The following is a 14023-nucleotide window of genomic DNA, read 5'->3' as shown; positions in this document are numbered from 1 at the left end:
GAGGAGAGAAAGAAGGAAAGAAATCTCTAAGTCTTATCGTAGGGAAATAGGGAGAAGAAAAGCCTTAACAAACATTCAGTGGAAATTCTTCCCCTGTAAATGGACTAGATCAAAAGACTCCAAAATGAGTTCAATGAGCCATTTGTATCTTGAGATATGTCACTACACATGCAAAGATAGGCACCTCTATACCTCTGCTGCAAGATTCAATTCCTAAATGTCTCCAATACAATCTCATTACCCATTATAAACCCCCTCCCTTCATTCTTCTCTTCCATAACTACTACATAACCTTGTGCTAGATCTCAGTATCCACAATGGCTGCAAAATTCCCTCAGCCTCCCCACAACATGCACACTCTGCAGCAGCAGCCAGTAAAGGTCTCAGACACTTAAGTTTCTTCCAACGGGAGTGATTTTTCAGAATTGAAATTCACCTCCTTGGCCATGTATATTGGTCATAATAACTGAAAAAAAAAATTACTAACAATCACTGTTTAAAAATCCTTCCTATTCCCCCAAAACATTCATGGATTCTGTTGTTTTGTTTTTAAAGCAAAGCAATCATGATTTCTAACGTACTCAATTTTTCAATCACTAAGTAGCATTTTGTTAATGTAATGAGATGCAAAGTGACAATGAATATTTTTGTACCCACAAGATTCACTAGTTACCCTTTAGCAAAGCACTTAAAATATCTATTGAACAAGATCTATGAATTTTTCTTTTACAAAAAGACAAATTAATTGACTTTAGCTGTGATAAATGGCTGGCTATCTTACCTTACATAGTAGATATTTAAGAAAACAACAAACAACCCCAACCTTAATATATCCCTTTCAAGGTAAAGTTGACATAAAAAAAACTAACTTGTTTTAAAATTATTTTTTCTTCCCCTCCAACCCCTATATATTCCTTTCTCTTTCCTTAAAATGTTTTTATCTTTTTATTTTTATATAACCTTTTCCCCAATATGTTCCTTCCTCCTTCCTGATCCTGAGAACCAACAAAGAATTTTTTAAAAGGAAAAAGACTTAAGCAAAACTAATGTATCAAGCAAATCTAAGAGAACCCCACCCTTGCAAAGGACAGCAGTGCATTCTTACAGCAATTCTTCAAGTCAAATTTGGTCCTAATTATACAGCATGCAGTTTCAATTGTTTGCTCTTGCAGTCTTCTCCATTTTATTTTCTTGTGGTCCTTAAATACACAGTTTTTCTGGTTTGCTTACTTCAGTTCTCATAGTCCCATGCCTTCCTTTGGTCTTTTTATGACTTAAGGTAGAAAAATATTCCATCACAATGATGTAACTAACACACAATCTATTTAGCCATTCCTCAATCAAGGGATCTAGTTTTCTTTTCCCAATTCTTTGCTACAATACATACATAAACACATTTTGATATATAATGAATCTTTCCATCTTGGATCTTGGAAAGTACATGCCTAGACTTAGAGGATAGATAACTCAAAAAAATTTCTAGTTTCATTTCAGAATGGCTGGACCAAGTAAGCCTTCCCATATTAAAAAAAAAAAAAAAAAATTGGTTCAAAGCATTCTTTTAAATATGAAAAAAGGAACACTTAATTAGTTTGCAAGAACAAGTGGAAATTTACTTGCCAGATGAAATCAGTTTAGTAAGCTTAGCCAAAGACACAATTCTCCCAATTCTCCTTTATGAAATATCTTTTTCAGCTATGGCAGCCATTAAAGCCAAGTACTGAAATCACTTTACTTAGAATCATGTACAAATATATAAACAAAAATATACATTAGGAGTGATCCTTAAATTTTTTTGCACCTAGGAATGCCAAATCAAAAGAAATTTTTTTAAAGAAAAGGCACCTTAGAAGGCCAATTTATATTGTCTGAGAGAAGCATAAGCATTGTTATTGGTTAATACCATAATTACATTAGCCTAATCTGAATTCAAATTAAGTATCAGAAGTATTATGTAGCTAATTTCACTCTTGAACTGATATCTTATAACTAGCCATATTTCTGCCATATACAATAGGCCAAATAAGAGGAACACATCAGGATTTTATGGAACGTTTCAAGATTATGATTAATATGAAAACTTTGCAAAATTTGACTATAAAGTTTTTATAAAGGAGATATTTGCACTATATGGTCCCACCCTAGTACCCACTTCCCATTACTCCAATTATTTCAATCATTTCTAGACCTTATACATCACATTTTCTTTAAGGTACAATAAACCAAAAATGCAGTTTATTTTTGAAAAAAATAGCTCTGGATCATTAAGATGCTAAAATAAAATTGTTCTAAGCACTCATCTACAAGGAACACTGCTTATATTTCTCTTTTTTTTTTTCTTTCCTCCTTGCCCTTAACTACAAAAGACCTCACTTCCAATTACGTGGCAATAGATCTCCAGTTCTAATAAATTAGTCAGCCAAAATTTCCCTTTATAAAATTACATTGATTTTTGCCTTGGTATTTTTTTGTTTGGTAATGTATCCTTAATTTCACATCAACTCAATTTGGAAAACACAATAATGGTCACTGGATTGGAAAAGAGTAGTTTACTCCTAATCCTAAAGAAGGGCAATGCCAAGGAAATGTTCAAATACTAAGTAAGTGCTTTCATCTCACACACCAGCAAGTTTATGCTTAAGATTCTGCAAGAGAGACTACAGCAATATGTGAACTGAGAATTATCAGAAGAGCAGGCTGGTTTTCAGGGAAGCAAAGGAATTAGAGACCAAATTGCCAACATTCACTGGATTATGGACCTAAGCAAGGGAAAGTCTTTGGTGTTCTTGAATATAAACAATAGTGCTGTGTTTATTTCTTTTCCATTTATTTTTGGGGGGAAGAGAGACACAGAGGAGAAAGACACAGAGACAGAGAGGGGAGAGATTCGAGGGAAAAAAAATACTGCTTCTTTGACAGCCTTTGAATGTGTGAATCATAAAAAAATGTGGTAGAAAAGTCCTCAAACAGTTAAGTGTATCAGATCATCTTGGAACCTGAATGTGGATTAAGAAGCAACAGTTAGAACCAAACATAGAACTGATTTGTTTAAGATTGGGAAAGAATATTACAATGCTATAATATATAGTCACTTTATTTAACTTATATATAGGGCATATCATGCATAATGCCAAACTAGATGAATCAAAAGTTGGAATTAAGGTTGCCATGAGAAATAACAACAATCTCAGATATGCAGACATTACTACTCTAATGGGAGAAAGACAAGAGGAGTTAAATAGCCTCTTGATGAAGGTAAAAGGAGAAAATCTGGCTTGAAGCTTAACATCAAAAAAAAAAAAAAAAAAACAAATCCCTAAGATCTTGGCAACTGGTCCTTCACTTCCTGGAAAACAGAAAGGGAATAAATATGTCAGATTGTATATTCTTGGGCTCAAAGATCACTGCAGACAGCAACTGCAGCCATTAAATTAAGACACTTGTTCTTTGGAAGGAAAGTCACAGCAAATCTGGACAGCGTACTAAAAAACAGAAACATCACCTTGCCAACAAAAGTTCATATACTGGAAAACCACTAGTAATATAGGACTGAGAGAGTTGGATTACAAGGAAAACTGAGAACTACAGAACTGATGCTTTTGAATTCTGGTGCTGTAGAAGACTCATGAACAGCAAGGAGGTCAAATCAGTCAGTATTTAAATCAATTCAGACTATTCACTAAAAGATCATATACTCTGGCCACAGGATAAGATGACAGAACACACTGTAAAAGACTCTGATGTTGAGAAAGACCAAAGACAAAAGAAAAAGGAAATGGCTGAGAATGAGATGGATAACACAGAAAGAACAAACATGAATGTGGAGAAGTAGAGGATAGAGAAGCCTGGTGTGCTATGTCCCATAGCATATGTTCAGTCCTTCAGTTTTATGTCCATGATATCCCTAACATCTGATACAAATGAAGGACTGAACAATAAGTCCTTAACCTAAAGGAGCTTCCATTCTATCAGGAGAGATAACATGTATATAAATATATGGAAAACACAAAGTAAATGGACAGCCTGACATAATATATGTAGAGCTGGTCTCAAAACCAGAAAGATCTGGATTCAAATTCTGTCTCTGACATTTACTGGCTATACTTCTGGGCTAATTACTCTAGCTCTGTTTTCTAGACAACTCCCTAAAACTTATGGTGTCAACCCATATTGGCAGGAGTTTCCTCACCTGATAGTTCCCTATATAACATAAATAAATCAAAGTGCCTATTCCTAAACAAGAAAAAGATTATTTTTGTTGTTGGTTTAGGGGTTAGCTAGGAGGAACAAAGGAACAGGAAAGGCTTCATGTACAAAATATGACCTAAGCAATATTCTGAAGTAAACAAGGGATTTTAAAAGGCAGAGCTGAAGGAAGGAAAGCATTCCTGCATGGGATGCCAAGGACTGAGATGGGAGATGGAGTATCTAGTAACAGCAAGGCCAGTTTGAGTAGACCATTTGAGAAAGGAAGGAATGTGTATAATGAGGGAGGAAAATTACATTGTGAAAAGTTTTAAAAATCAAACTGAGTTTTATATTTGATTTTGGGACAATAGGGGGAGGGGAGGTTCAATGAAGATCTTTTTTTTTGTCAACTGTTTTTCTAATCAGGGAGCATGTTATGTTCAGATCTGCTCTTTAAGAAAATTATTTTGGAAGCTATGTGGAGGATGGCTTAAAACAGAAGAGAAATTTAAGGCAAAGAAGCTATTTTAATTATTCAAGAAAGAGGTAATAAGGCCCTTGAACTAGAGAGTAGTGGTTATGTCAGTAGAGAAAGTATGAACAGGCTACAACATATTACTAATGAAGAATTGTGTACAGAATGCAGAATTATAATAAGCATCTACTTTCAAATAGACAAGAAATGCACCTCTTTTCATTTTGCATGAGTTTTTTGCACATCAGACTCAGCTGATCTAGCTGGTTTTACTGAATTACTTCTTTCCCATCTCACAATTTTTCTTTTCTTTCTTTTTTGTTTTAAGATAGTCACTAAGATAAAGTAAAAATAAATGATAGTTTATTTTTAATTAAGCTGGACAAGTAGTGTCATAAATGACATCAGAGACATAAGCCCAAAAAAAGTCCTCGGATCCAGTGGCCAAAGCTGGGAAAAACTAATGGACCTTTGCCACTGGTATCCACACCAGTATCAAAAGAACCAGAGGAAGAGCTCCAGCATTTTGTTGATAGTGCTATGGAAGATTTATGGAAGGATCTATATCAAAAGAGATAAAATGGAGTGGGTAAGTTCCTTTTTTTGCACTAATGGAGAGAATACATCTACCAATAAAACCAGAGATCTTTTAAAGTAATTTGAACGTCTGTAACGTGTCACTTTTTAAACCCACAGACCATGTATATTAAAAGGTTATTCCTTTTTGCTGAGAAGCGGCATGACATAGTTGATACATAACTACACTGCCTGGATTCATGTCTTATCTCTGATAAGACTTGGGTTGGGTGATCCTGGGCAAGTTAAGTATTTAGTTGACCCTGGAAATTCTCTACAATTAAATGCTGCAGAATTTACCAGGAACTCCCTCGACCAATGGAAGCTTAGGTGAATTTTAAACAACAACAACAAAAACTGGACAATGGAATCACAGCCTTAAGCTAAAGGCATTATAGTTGATTTAGTCTAACACTTTCACTGGAAACCCAAGGAAGAAGTTTCCAACCTTACAAAAAAAAAACAAAAATATTTAAGTGAATGTAAACCTTGCTACCTTTAAGATTTAAAGCATTTTATCTTTTTTTTTTTTTTAATAAGTCCAGCTACAAATCTGATTCTTAATAAGAACTAAATAGCCTAAGTCTGGTTAAGGAGCCAATATTCTCTTTTAAAACGACAAACAGCAATAACCTACATGACATGATTTCTAAAAGACATATCGTATGAATCTCAAAAATTTTACATAGCAGCAAATGAGGCCATTGTTTCTCAACAACTAGATCAACATGACTTATGATTCCACTGTATCATGAAAGAAAAGGGACATTCTTACTCAATAATTAAATCCCCACCATAATAAAATGACAAACTAAATGAGATAGAGTGTAGAAATACAAAAAAAAAAAAAAAAAAGAAAGAAAGAAAGAAAGAAAGAAAAGAAAAGAAAAAGAAAAAAGTCCACAACCTAGCACAGCAGAGATTTTATTTGAGTGCAGATGAAAAGAAAACTACTTACCCAAGTTGAGCTCAAAGTATACCAGTGATACACTGATACTCATGTCTAGAAATTACCTTTGGCATCTCTGTAACTTGTCTTTCAACAACATGAGATCTATTCTACCTAAAATATTACCAAAAGTAATACAAAAGTAATGATAGTAGATAGGTTAAACTGGCAACCTATACAAAACAGATCAAATTACATTAGCAGCTGCTGACCCCTATTGGCTCCATAAAGTATATCAACAGCATCAGGTAAGCAACAACAAGGAAGATGCAAACTCGAAGCAAACTCAAACTTGCCCAAACTCTTTTCAAAATCCTAGGAAAATAAATCTTATCTCTACAATTATCTGTCCAACTGAACTGCTTCTGTCGCTAAAGTTGTAAAATCCTTACAAGATATTGAAAATGAACAAATTAAAAAAAGGGGGGAGGCAGGCAGTATGTATAGATAAGAAACCCACTTGGTGTGTGTTAGGTTTTTTAAATCTTTCCTAGTCAGGGTGATAAAGTGCCACTGAAGAATCAAACAACTCACGAAGTAAATTTCTTGGGCCATTTATTAGTCTAACTGAATCATGCTTTCTGACATAGCTTAACTTTGACAAAATTTTAATTCCTGAATATGATGCTAACTAATCATGGGAGGTTAAGCTAACCCAAACTAAATTAAAGTGGTTGTCTGTGACTACATTAAAAAAAGGAATTTACAAATGTCTTTCAAAACAATGTAATAGTATATAGAACAGTAGATTTTTATCAAGAAAACCTAGATTCTAATTGTAACTCTGCTACTTATCACCTATGTCATTAAGAGCCTACTTTGTGCCAAGCACTGTGCTGGAAGGAAAGAAAAAAGGGAAGGGAAGAGAAGGGAAAGGAAGGAAAAGGGGAAAGGGGGAAAGATAAATGGAAATGAAAAAAATAAGGTAAATGGGGAAAGAGGAAAGGATGGGGGAGAGGAATGAGAAGGGCAAGAGAAAAAAGAAAAAGAAAAGGAAAAGAAAAGACCCTGTGGAGGGGAGGGGAGAAGCACAAAGGAGAACAAAACCACGGATAAACAAGACACATACAGGATAAACTGGAAAATATCAACAGTGATAGCATTAAGTTGTCCTATAAAAGATAGGACTTCAGCTAGGACTTGAAGGAAGTTAGGGAGGGAAAGAGAAGAGAGTAGAAAATATTTCAGGCACGAGAAATCCAGTGAAAATGCAGAATCAGGAGATGGAGCATTGTGCAAGGAACAGTAACAAGGCCAGTGTTATTGGATCAGAGTACAAAGGGTAAATAAGGGTTAAATAAGGTATTAGAAAACAAAACTAGATAGGAAAAATTTGAAAAGACAAAAGATTTTGTATTTAATTCTAGACATGAAAGTAAGAAAATAATTGACTGAAGAAGAATTGGAATAGATTGAACATCAGTCTAATAGTTGAATGGAAGATGAACTTGAACAAGAAATTTTAGGCAAATAATCCAACCAGGTTGTTCTAATATCCCTGACACAAGGTTACAAGGACCAGCAATGTCCTTGATAAAGTTAAGACCAGACAACTCAAGGGTCAAGTGTCACCTTTAATACTCTGGGCCTCATTTTCCATATCAATAAAGGGGGAAGTTACATTAGCATAGACTAAGGTGGCTTCTAGTTAGGGATATAAAGCCTTTAGTTACCAAAACCCAGTAGAGATTTTGTGTACATTCTTCCAGTTGTAAAATGAGGGATTTGAACCAATTATCTCTAAAGTCTTGTACCTTTAGGCATTGTTTCTTTAGGGAGAGGTAGGAAATTAAAGGGAAAAACAACCAGAATCTTTTGAGAATGATTAAGTAAGGTTTGGGGAAGATTTATAATTTGTCATTAGAGCTCTGAAGGATTAAGCATGAGTCTTATTATATAATAACTAATAATAATATGCAGCACTTTAAGATTTGCAAAGCACTTTACATATATAAACTCATTTTATTTTCCAACTAATCTTGGGAGATAGGTGCTATTATCTTCATTTTAGATATGAAGAAATTTGAGGTTGAAGCAAAATTAAGTAAATTGGCTCAGGATTATACAGCTAGTTAATATCTGAGGGAGTGAGTGATTCGAACTCAGGTCTTCCTAAATGAAAGAACTACTCTCTACACCTGTATTAGGCAAGGATCTGGTTACTAAACACAAAGTGCCACAGTGAAGTGGCTGAGAAAATCATTCTATAGGTAGTGTTCATATAGAAATAAAAAGGTGAAATTAACAGACTAGAATGTGTAAAGAATAATTGAGTTCCTGGAGGGGAAAAAAGCCTATCTTCATAATAATGACAAGACTTATACATTGTTCTCTGAGATTCACAACAGATTTTACAAAAATTATCTCATTTGATGTTTACAACCATCTCGTGAAGTTAGGCATTATAGGAATTTCTACAGAATATAAGTTCCTCAAAAGTATGGATTGTTTCATTATTTGTATTTCCAGCACCTAGCAAAGGACCTGGCACTATCTACACTCTTAATAATAACTTTATTAACATTATCACCATCTTATAAAAGAGGAACTCAAAACCCAAAGAGAGCAAGGGACTTGCCCATAGAAACCAAACTGATTGAAGTGCTTTGCTGGGACTCAAATCCAGGCTTTGCTGACTTCAAGTTCAATGCTCTTTCCAATATTCCATGTCACTCTAGGGTCCATGTTAATCTAATATTTTACTATTTATCAGTAGAAAAGATTCTGGATTTATAGTCAGGTTTGAATCCCAACTATCCCCTACCATCCAGGGGTCCTTGGTTAAGTAACAGGATTTCTTTACACTGGAGTTTCTGAATCAGTAAAACACTGGAAAGGTTGGTGACCACAGTAAATAGACAAAACCATTTCTAATGTCCCTTTCCAGCTCTCCATCTAAACACAATACTACTTTTCTTCTCCATACTCTATGGTCTAGCTAAATTTCCATCTTGTTTTCTTTTGATGACCTTATATAAAGTCAGCTTTCCCATGCCTATGACTCCCGAAACTTCATGTATTCAGCTTAGTCTCTTATCAGAACTCCAGTCCCAAATCAAATCCCTATTGCATATAGGAATGGATATGCCCTAGACATCTCAAATTCAATGTCTATGTTGATGTAAGCTTCTTGCAAGTAGAGATATTTCCATTCTTTTTCTATCTGCATTTCAAGAAACTGGTAGCATCTGGCACTTTAGGAGGTGCTTATTAAATGTCTGTTGATTCTTAGTGTCCAAAACAGAATCCCCTATCTTTCCCGCAAAACCCATTCCTCTAACCAATGTTTCTACTTCTGTTGAAAACAAGATAGTTCTTCTAATATTAACTTCTTAACCATAATGCTATCCCTTCAATCCCCCACACTCCCTTCCTCCCACAAATTCAATCAGGTGTCTAATCTTGTTCTTACCTTAATATCATTACTCCATCCTTCCCATTATTCAGAGCCCTATCTTATCTAAATCTCTTACCTATACAGTAGGTATACAGCTCCCAGCTGACCTCTCCCCACCCCAATACATCCTCCACAAAACTGTGAATGATTTCCTTTAGAAGAATGGTGTCATTTCCCTATCCATTAAACTTCAGTGGCTCCCTACTGCTCCCAAGATCAAACAGAAATTTCCTCTGGTCAGCTTTTAAAATCCTTGACAACCTAGCCTCAACCTACCTTTACAGCATCACATATTACTCTCCCTTCCTATACTCGATGGTCCAACTGTGAAGTTTTTCTTGGTTTCCTTTAGTGGGGATGGCTTTCTTTCTCTGCTGTCGTATACATGCCTGTCTCCCATGCTTAAAAATGCTTTTCATCATCATTTGCTCCTCAAAATCCCGTTTCCTTTAAAAAAATCAACTCAAACATCTTAACATGTCCTTCCTGATACCCCTACCTAACTGCTAGTTTCCTCTATCTCCAACCTTACATGTATTTATTTCATATTTATTCATAATAAACCCATGTTAATATGAGTATATTGTGCTTATAGGCCCAATAACCTGTAAGCAGGTAAGGACTGACATCACTTTGGGTTTTGTGTAGTTGGCAAATAGTGAGGGCTAAATCAAGTGCCTGTTGATTGAATGGGTCTGTGATATATTGCCTAGAAAATTATCATTTCATTGTTCTAATTTTCAGCTGTTTTCTTTTTCTTTTCTTTTTTTATTCTGAAAGCAAATTCCCTCTGCCTAACAAAATGCATACAGAATCAGATAAAGTATAGTGCAGTACTTGTGTACAGGACTACCTTAATTTACTAATACCTTTTGTTTATCTGTTTTATTTCAATGTATTAAAACAACAGAAATCAGAGGTCAGCTACATATGAGAAACTGGCATGCATGAAACAAGATGCCTTCTGCACAAAAATATCTTATTTAAAGTAGCATGTCTTCTGAATTAAATGGGATGTCTTCTATTTACATGCTGTAAGAAAGAATAATAAATGAAAATAGGCGTTTTGGGATGTTAAACTCATTTTTAATACATATCAAGATCAAGCTAAACAGTTCTCTTTCCCAAATTTCTAGACCATTACTGCCTTCACATATTCTCACTTCTTAGTAAAAGAAGAAACCTAAAAGCATAACCTCAGTAATTGCTGATCAATCTCAGACGAACTGGTGTAGTTTGTGAGGTTCATGGCCCTATCTAGAGTTGAGGTCCGGTATCGCCCCCTGCCAGTGGACCAGTGAAAATCCACGAAACGCTATTATGAAATCAGATCAGTGGGGCAAGCCAGGAGCTTAATAGTCCAACAACTCACCCAACATGGATGGCTAAGCAACCCCCAGCTCCAAATCAACTTTTTCTTCTGCCACATGAGCAGGAAAATAGAAAGAGCCCCTACGTAGTCTTTTCTACCTACTAGAGAAACCCACTCTAATTGCACCCAAATACGTACCTATTCACCCGACCCCCCCCCCAACCCATCTCTCAGTGGTATTGCATAATGCATGCATACTGTCAAGTGAAGTTGTTCCAAAAACCTTTCGCGGGAGAAGAGGGAATGGGGGTGGGGGTGGATGCCGTATTTCGGGAGTCACTTGTGCCCGCTGGGGAAAATCCCGCAGTGGAACCGGTATGGAAAAGTACCGCCTGGAAGGCGCCTATGACAGGCTGCCGGCTCCACTGCGGCCTCGGTCCGGGCCCCTCAATGTGACAACTCGGGCCCGAGGCTCCGCCCCGGCTCCGGAGGCCCGGGCAGGCCGGCCCGCGCCCCCACGTGCCGGGGTGCCCCCCCCCAGCCGCCCCCCCTCCGCCCGCAGGCCCTTGCCTCAGACACCTCCTCCTCCTCCTCCTCCTCCTCCTCTTCGTCCTCGTCTTCGTCGTCGTCGTCGTCGTCCTCGTCCTCTTCGCTGTTGTTGCTGCTGGGGCCGCCGGCGCCGGGGCCCGGGCCAGCGGGGCCGTGGTCGCTGTCGCTGCTGCTGTCGCTGCTGCTGGGGGGGTGGCAGGTCCGGCTGCGCTTGGCCTTGGGATTCTGCGGCGGCGGCTTCTTCTTGAGAAGCAGGTCGCACACCCTCACCAGCCCGCGGGGAGCCGGGGACGAGCTGCCGCCGCCGGGGCCACCGAGCTCCCCGGGAGGGGGGGGCGCCGCCGCCGCCGCCGCCACCGGGGGGCTCCCGTCTCCCTCCGCCTCTGCCGGGGCCGTCGCCTTCTCCATCCCCGGGACCAGGCCAGGGGCACGAGAACTCCGCTCAACCACGACGGGACCACTCTGCGGTCGGGGCCAGGGCCGCCGCTACCGCTGCCGCCGCCGCTGCCGCCACCACCGCCACCGCCTCGGTCACCTCTACTGCTGCCGCCGCCGCCGCCGCCGCCGCGGCTCCGCCAGCTCTCACCACCTCTCGCGATACTGAGGGCGGGGAGCCGTAGCGCCCTCCACGGGGCGGGGAGGGCCGGAGAGGGGGGGCTGCGGAGAAGAGGGAGGCCCGCGGGGGAGGGGGCTGAGCAGGGAGACGAGCCCCAATCAGCCGGAAGGACGGAGGCAGGCAGGCAGGGAGGGGAGGACTTCTTTTAGGCTTCCGTTCCTAGGGTCTGAAGGGGGAGGAGGGGGCACTGCTGCCGCTACCACCGCCGCGCGCTAGTGGCCAGGCTGCCTCGGTTGCTTTTCCTCTTCGTATACCCTGAAATACACCCACACACACCTACCTTCCCTCCCTGTTCCTATCCTTCACCTCCCTCTCGGGATCCCTCCCTTACCACCGAGGAGTAAAGACTGCGCTTGCGCGACCGGAAGTGTGCATGACGTCATCAGACCTCGCCGTACCCTGCACGCGACAGCCGTGGGACTGTTTCCCACGGAAGCGGGCCCTTTGGGAAATGGAGTCGAGAGGTTGTGGGGGTGGAGATTGGGGAGTTAGGGAGAATCTCACCCTCAAGGGGCCGACCTCGAGCTCTATCCAGGTCCAGGGCCACGTTAAGAAACGACTTTTCAGGTCCTAGTAGGACTTACGCGAGACTGGCTGCCGGAGGGTGCAGAGGCACCGCTGGGAAGAGGGAGGGAGCAAAAGGAGAGAGAGTTCGTTCCGGGGATCCTTCCCAGGGGTGCCCTCCGCGGAGACGAGCCTCAGGGCGGAGGGTGCTTTGCATCTGGGACTGCCACCGGTCTCTGGTGTGCCTTGGTTCCAGCCGCGGCCTAGACACACAGAAGATGGAGAAAGGATGAGTAGACAGAGGTATATGTAGAGAATGGATGGATGAAGATATGGGTAATAGAGAAAATAATAGGCGCACATATACCTTAGTTTCCCCATCTGTAAAGTGGGGATTGTAAGTATTGTCTTCCTCTGATTTATCTGCACTGAACAGAGCAATTAGTCTGAGATGATTTCCATTTCCTCTGAGCTCTTGTTTTCACCTTTATTAATGAAGGTATATCTTCCCCTTCTCCTGCACAGATAGACATCCTTTATAAAGAAAAAAAAAGAAAGTTAGAAAAACAAGTCATATCTGCAGAGTAAACAAGCATTGTTAACCTGTGGCCTCCTGCTTTTCCTGGGAGAGTCAGGTGCATTTTCTTGTCCCTGGGGTCAAGTTTGATCATTATAAATTTAAATGTGTGGCAAGAAGGTATTCTGTGAAATAAAAATGGCTAACTGACATTCGGATTGCTATTATTGACTACTAGCTTTAATCTGGTGTTGGAAAAGTTTAAAACTAATTTTGGTTTTGAAGGGTTTAAGTGTTTCATGTAAAACTGCAATAATATTGGCAGCAACTTAAAATTTGCATCTTTTACATAGGTTTGTTTCCATCCAAAACAAAAGTTATAAAAAAATGTAATTTTTTTCACATTTTTCCCTTTGGTCTATAAGGCAACTTGGGATCACAGAATGGGAGCTAGGTCACTTCTTTCCTCTACATCCTAACAAAAAATCACGTAAAACCTCTCAAGGTCTTGTACATACCTGAAAAATCAGTTGTGTACTTGCTATAGTGGCAAGAGGCTTGCCTCTGGAATCAACAAAATTTAGAATCCTGTCCCATGCATGACCTTTTGACCTTGGTCAAGTTACTTTACTTTCCTTGGGCCTTAGTGTATCTTCAAAACAGGAAATTTGAGGTGCCTTCCAACTCTAAATCTGTGGTTCAACTCTAGCTTTCTGTGATTTTTACATGATATTTCAACAACTAGCAACTATAAGAGATTCATAAGCTCCAAAGTTCAGAAAGAGAATAGAGGCATATGTAGGATTTGAACCCAGATTTGGGGATGCCAAAGCCAGCACCTTCTACCATATGGCCCAGATTCTGATTTCTCCACCTTAAGATGTTTTCTATTTCCAAGCTTATTTAAGAAAATTGAATTTACCTTCCTCATTTTTGCAAA

General features: G+C 39.3%; 1 protein-coding gene across 2 annotated transcripts in view; it reads right to left on the bottom strand.

Moving 5' to 3' along the window:
* ANKRD17 (ankyrin repeat domain 17) overlaps positions 1 to 11923 on the bottom strand; it is a 140655-nt gene extending 128732 nt beyond the window's left edge. The window contains exon 1 of one of the 2 annotated variants that reach the window (XM_051965349.1): positions 11468 to 11923. In XM_051965349.1, coding sequence (XP_051821309.1) covers positions 11468 to 11854 — 387 coding nt within the window. In that variant the 5' untranslated portion in view covers positions 11855 to 11923. The remainder of the gene's footprint in view (positions 1 to 11467) is intronic. The other variant, XM_051965350.1, reaches the window with a different exon arrangement.
* Between the last annotated feature and the right edge of the window lie 2100 nt (positions 11924 to 14023).

This window comes from Antechinus flavipes, chromosome 6, assembly GCF_016432865.1.
Source record: "Antechinus flavipes isolate AdamAnt ecotype Samford, QLD, Australia chromosome 6, AdamAnt_v2, whole genome shotgun sequence".
In the NCBI taxonomy this organism is placed as follows: Eukaryota; Metazoa; Chordata; class Mammalia; order Dasyuromorphia; family Dasyuridae; genus Antechinus; species Antechinus flavipes.
The sequence above is the reverse complement of the archived record's forward strand: the minus strand, read 5'-3'. Positions and strand labels throughout refer to the sequence as shown.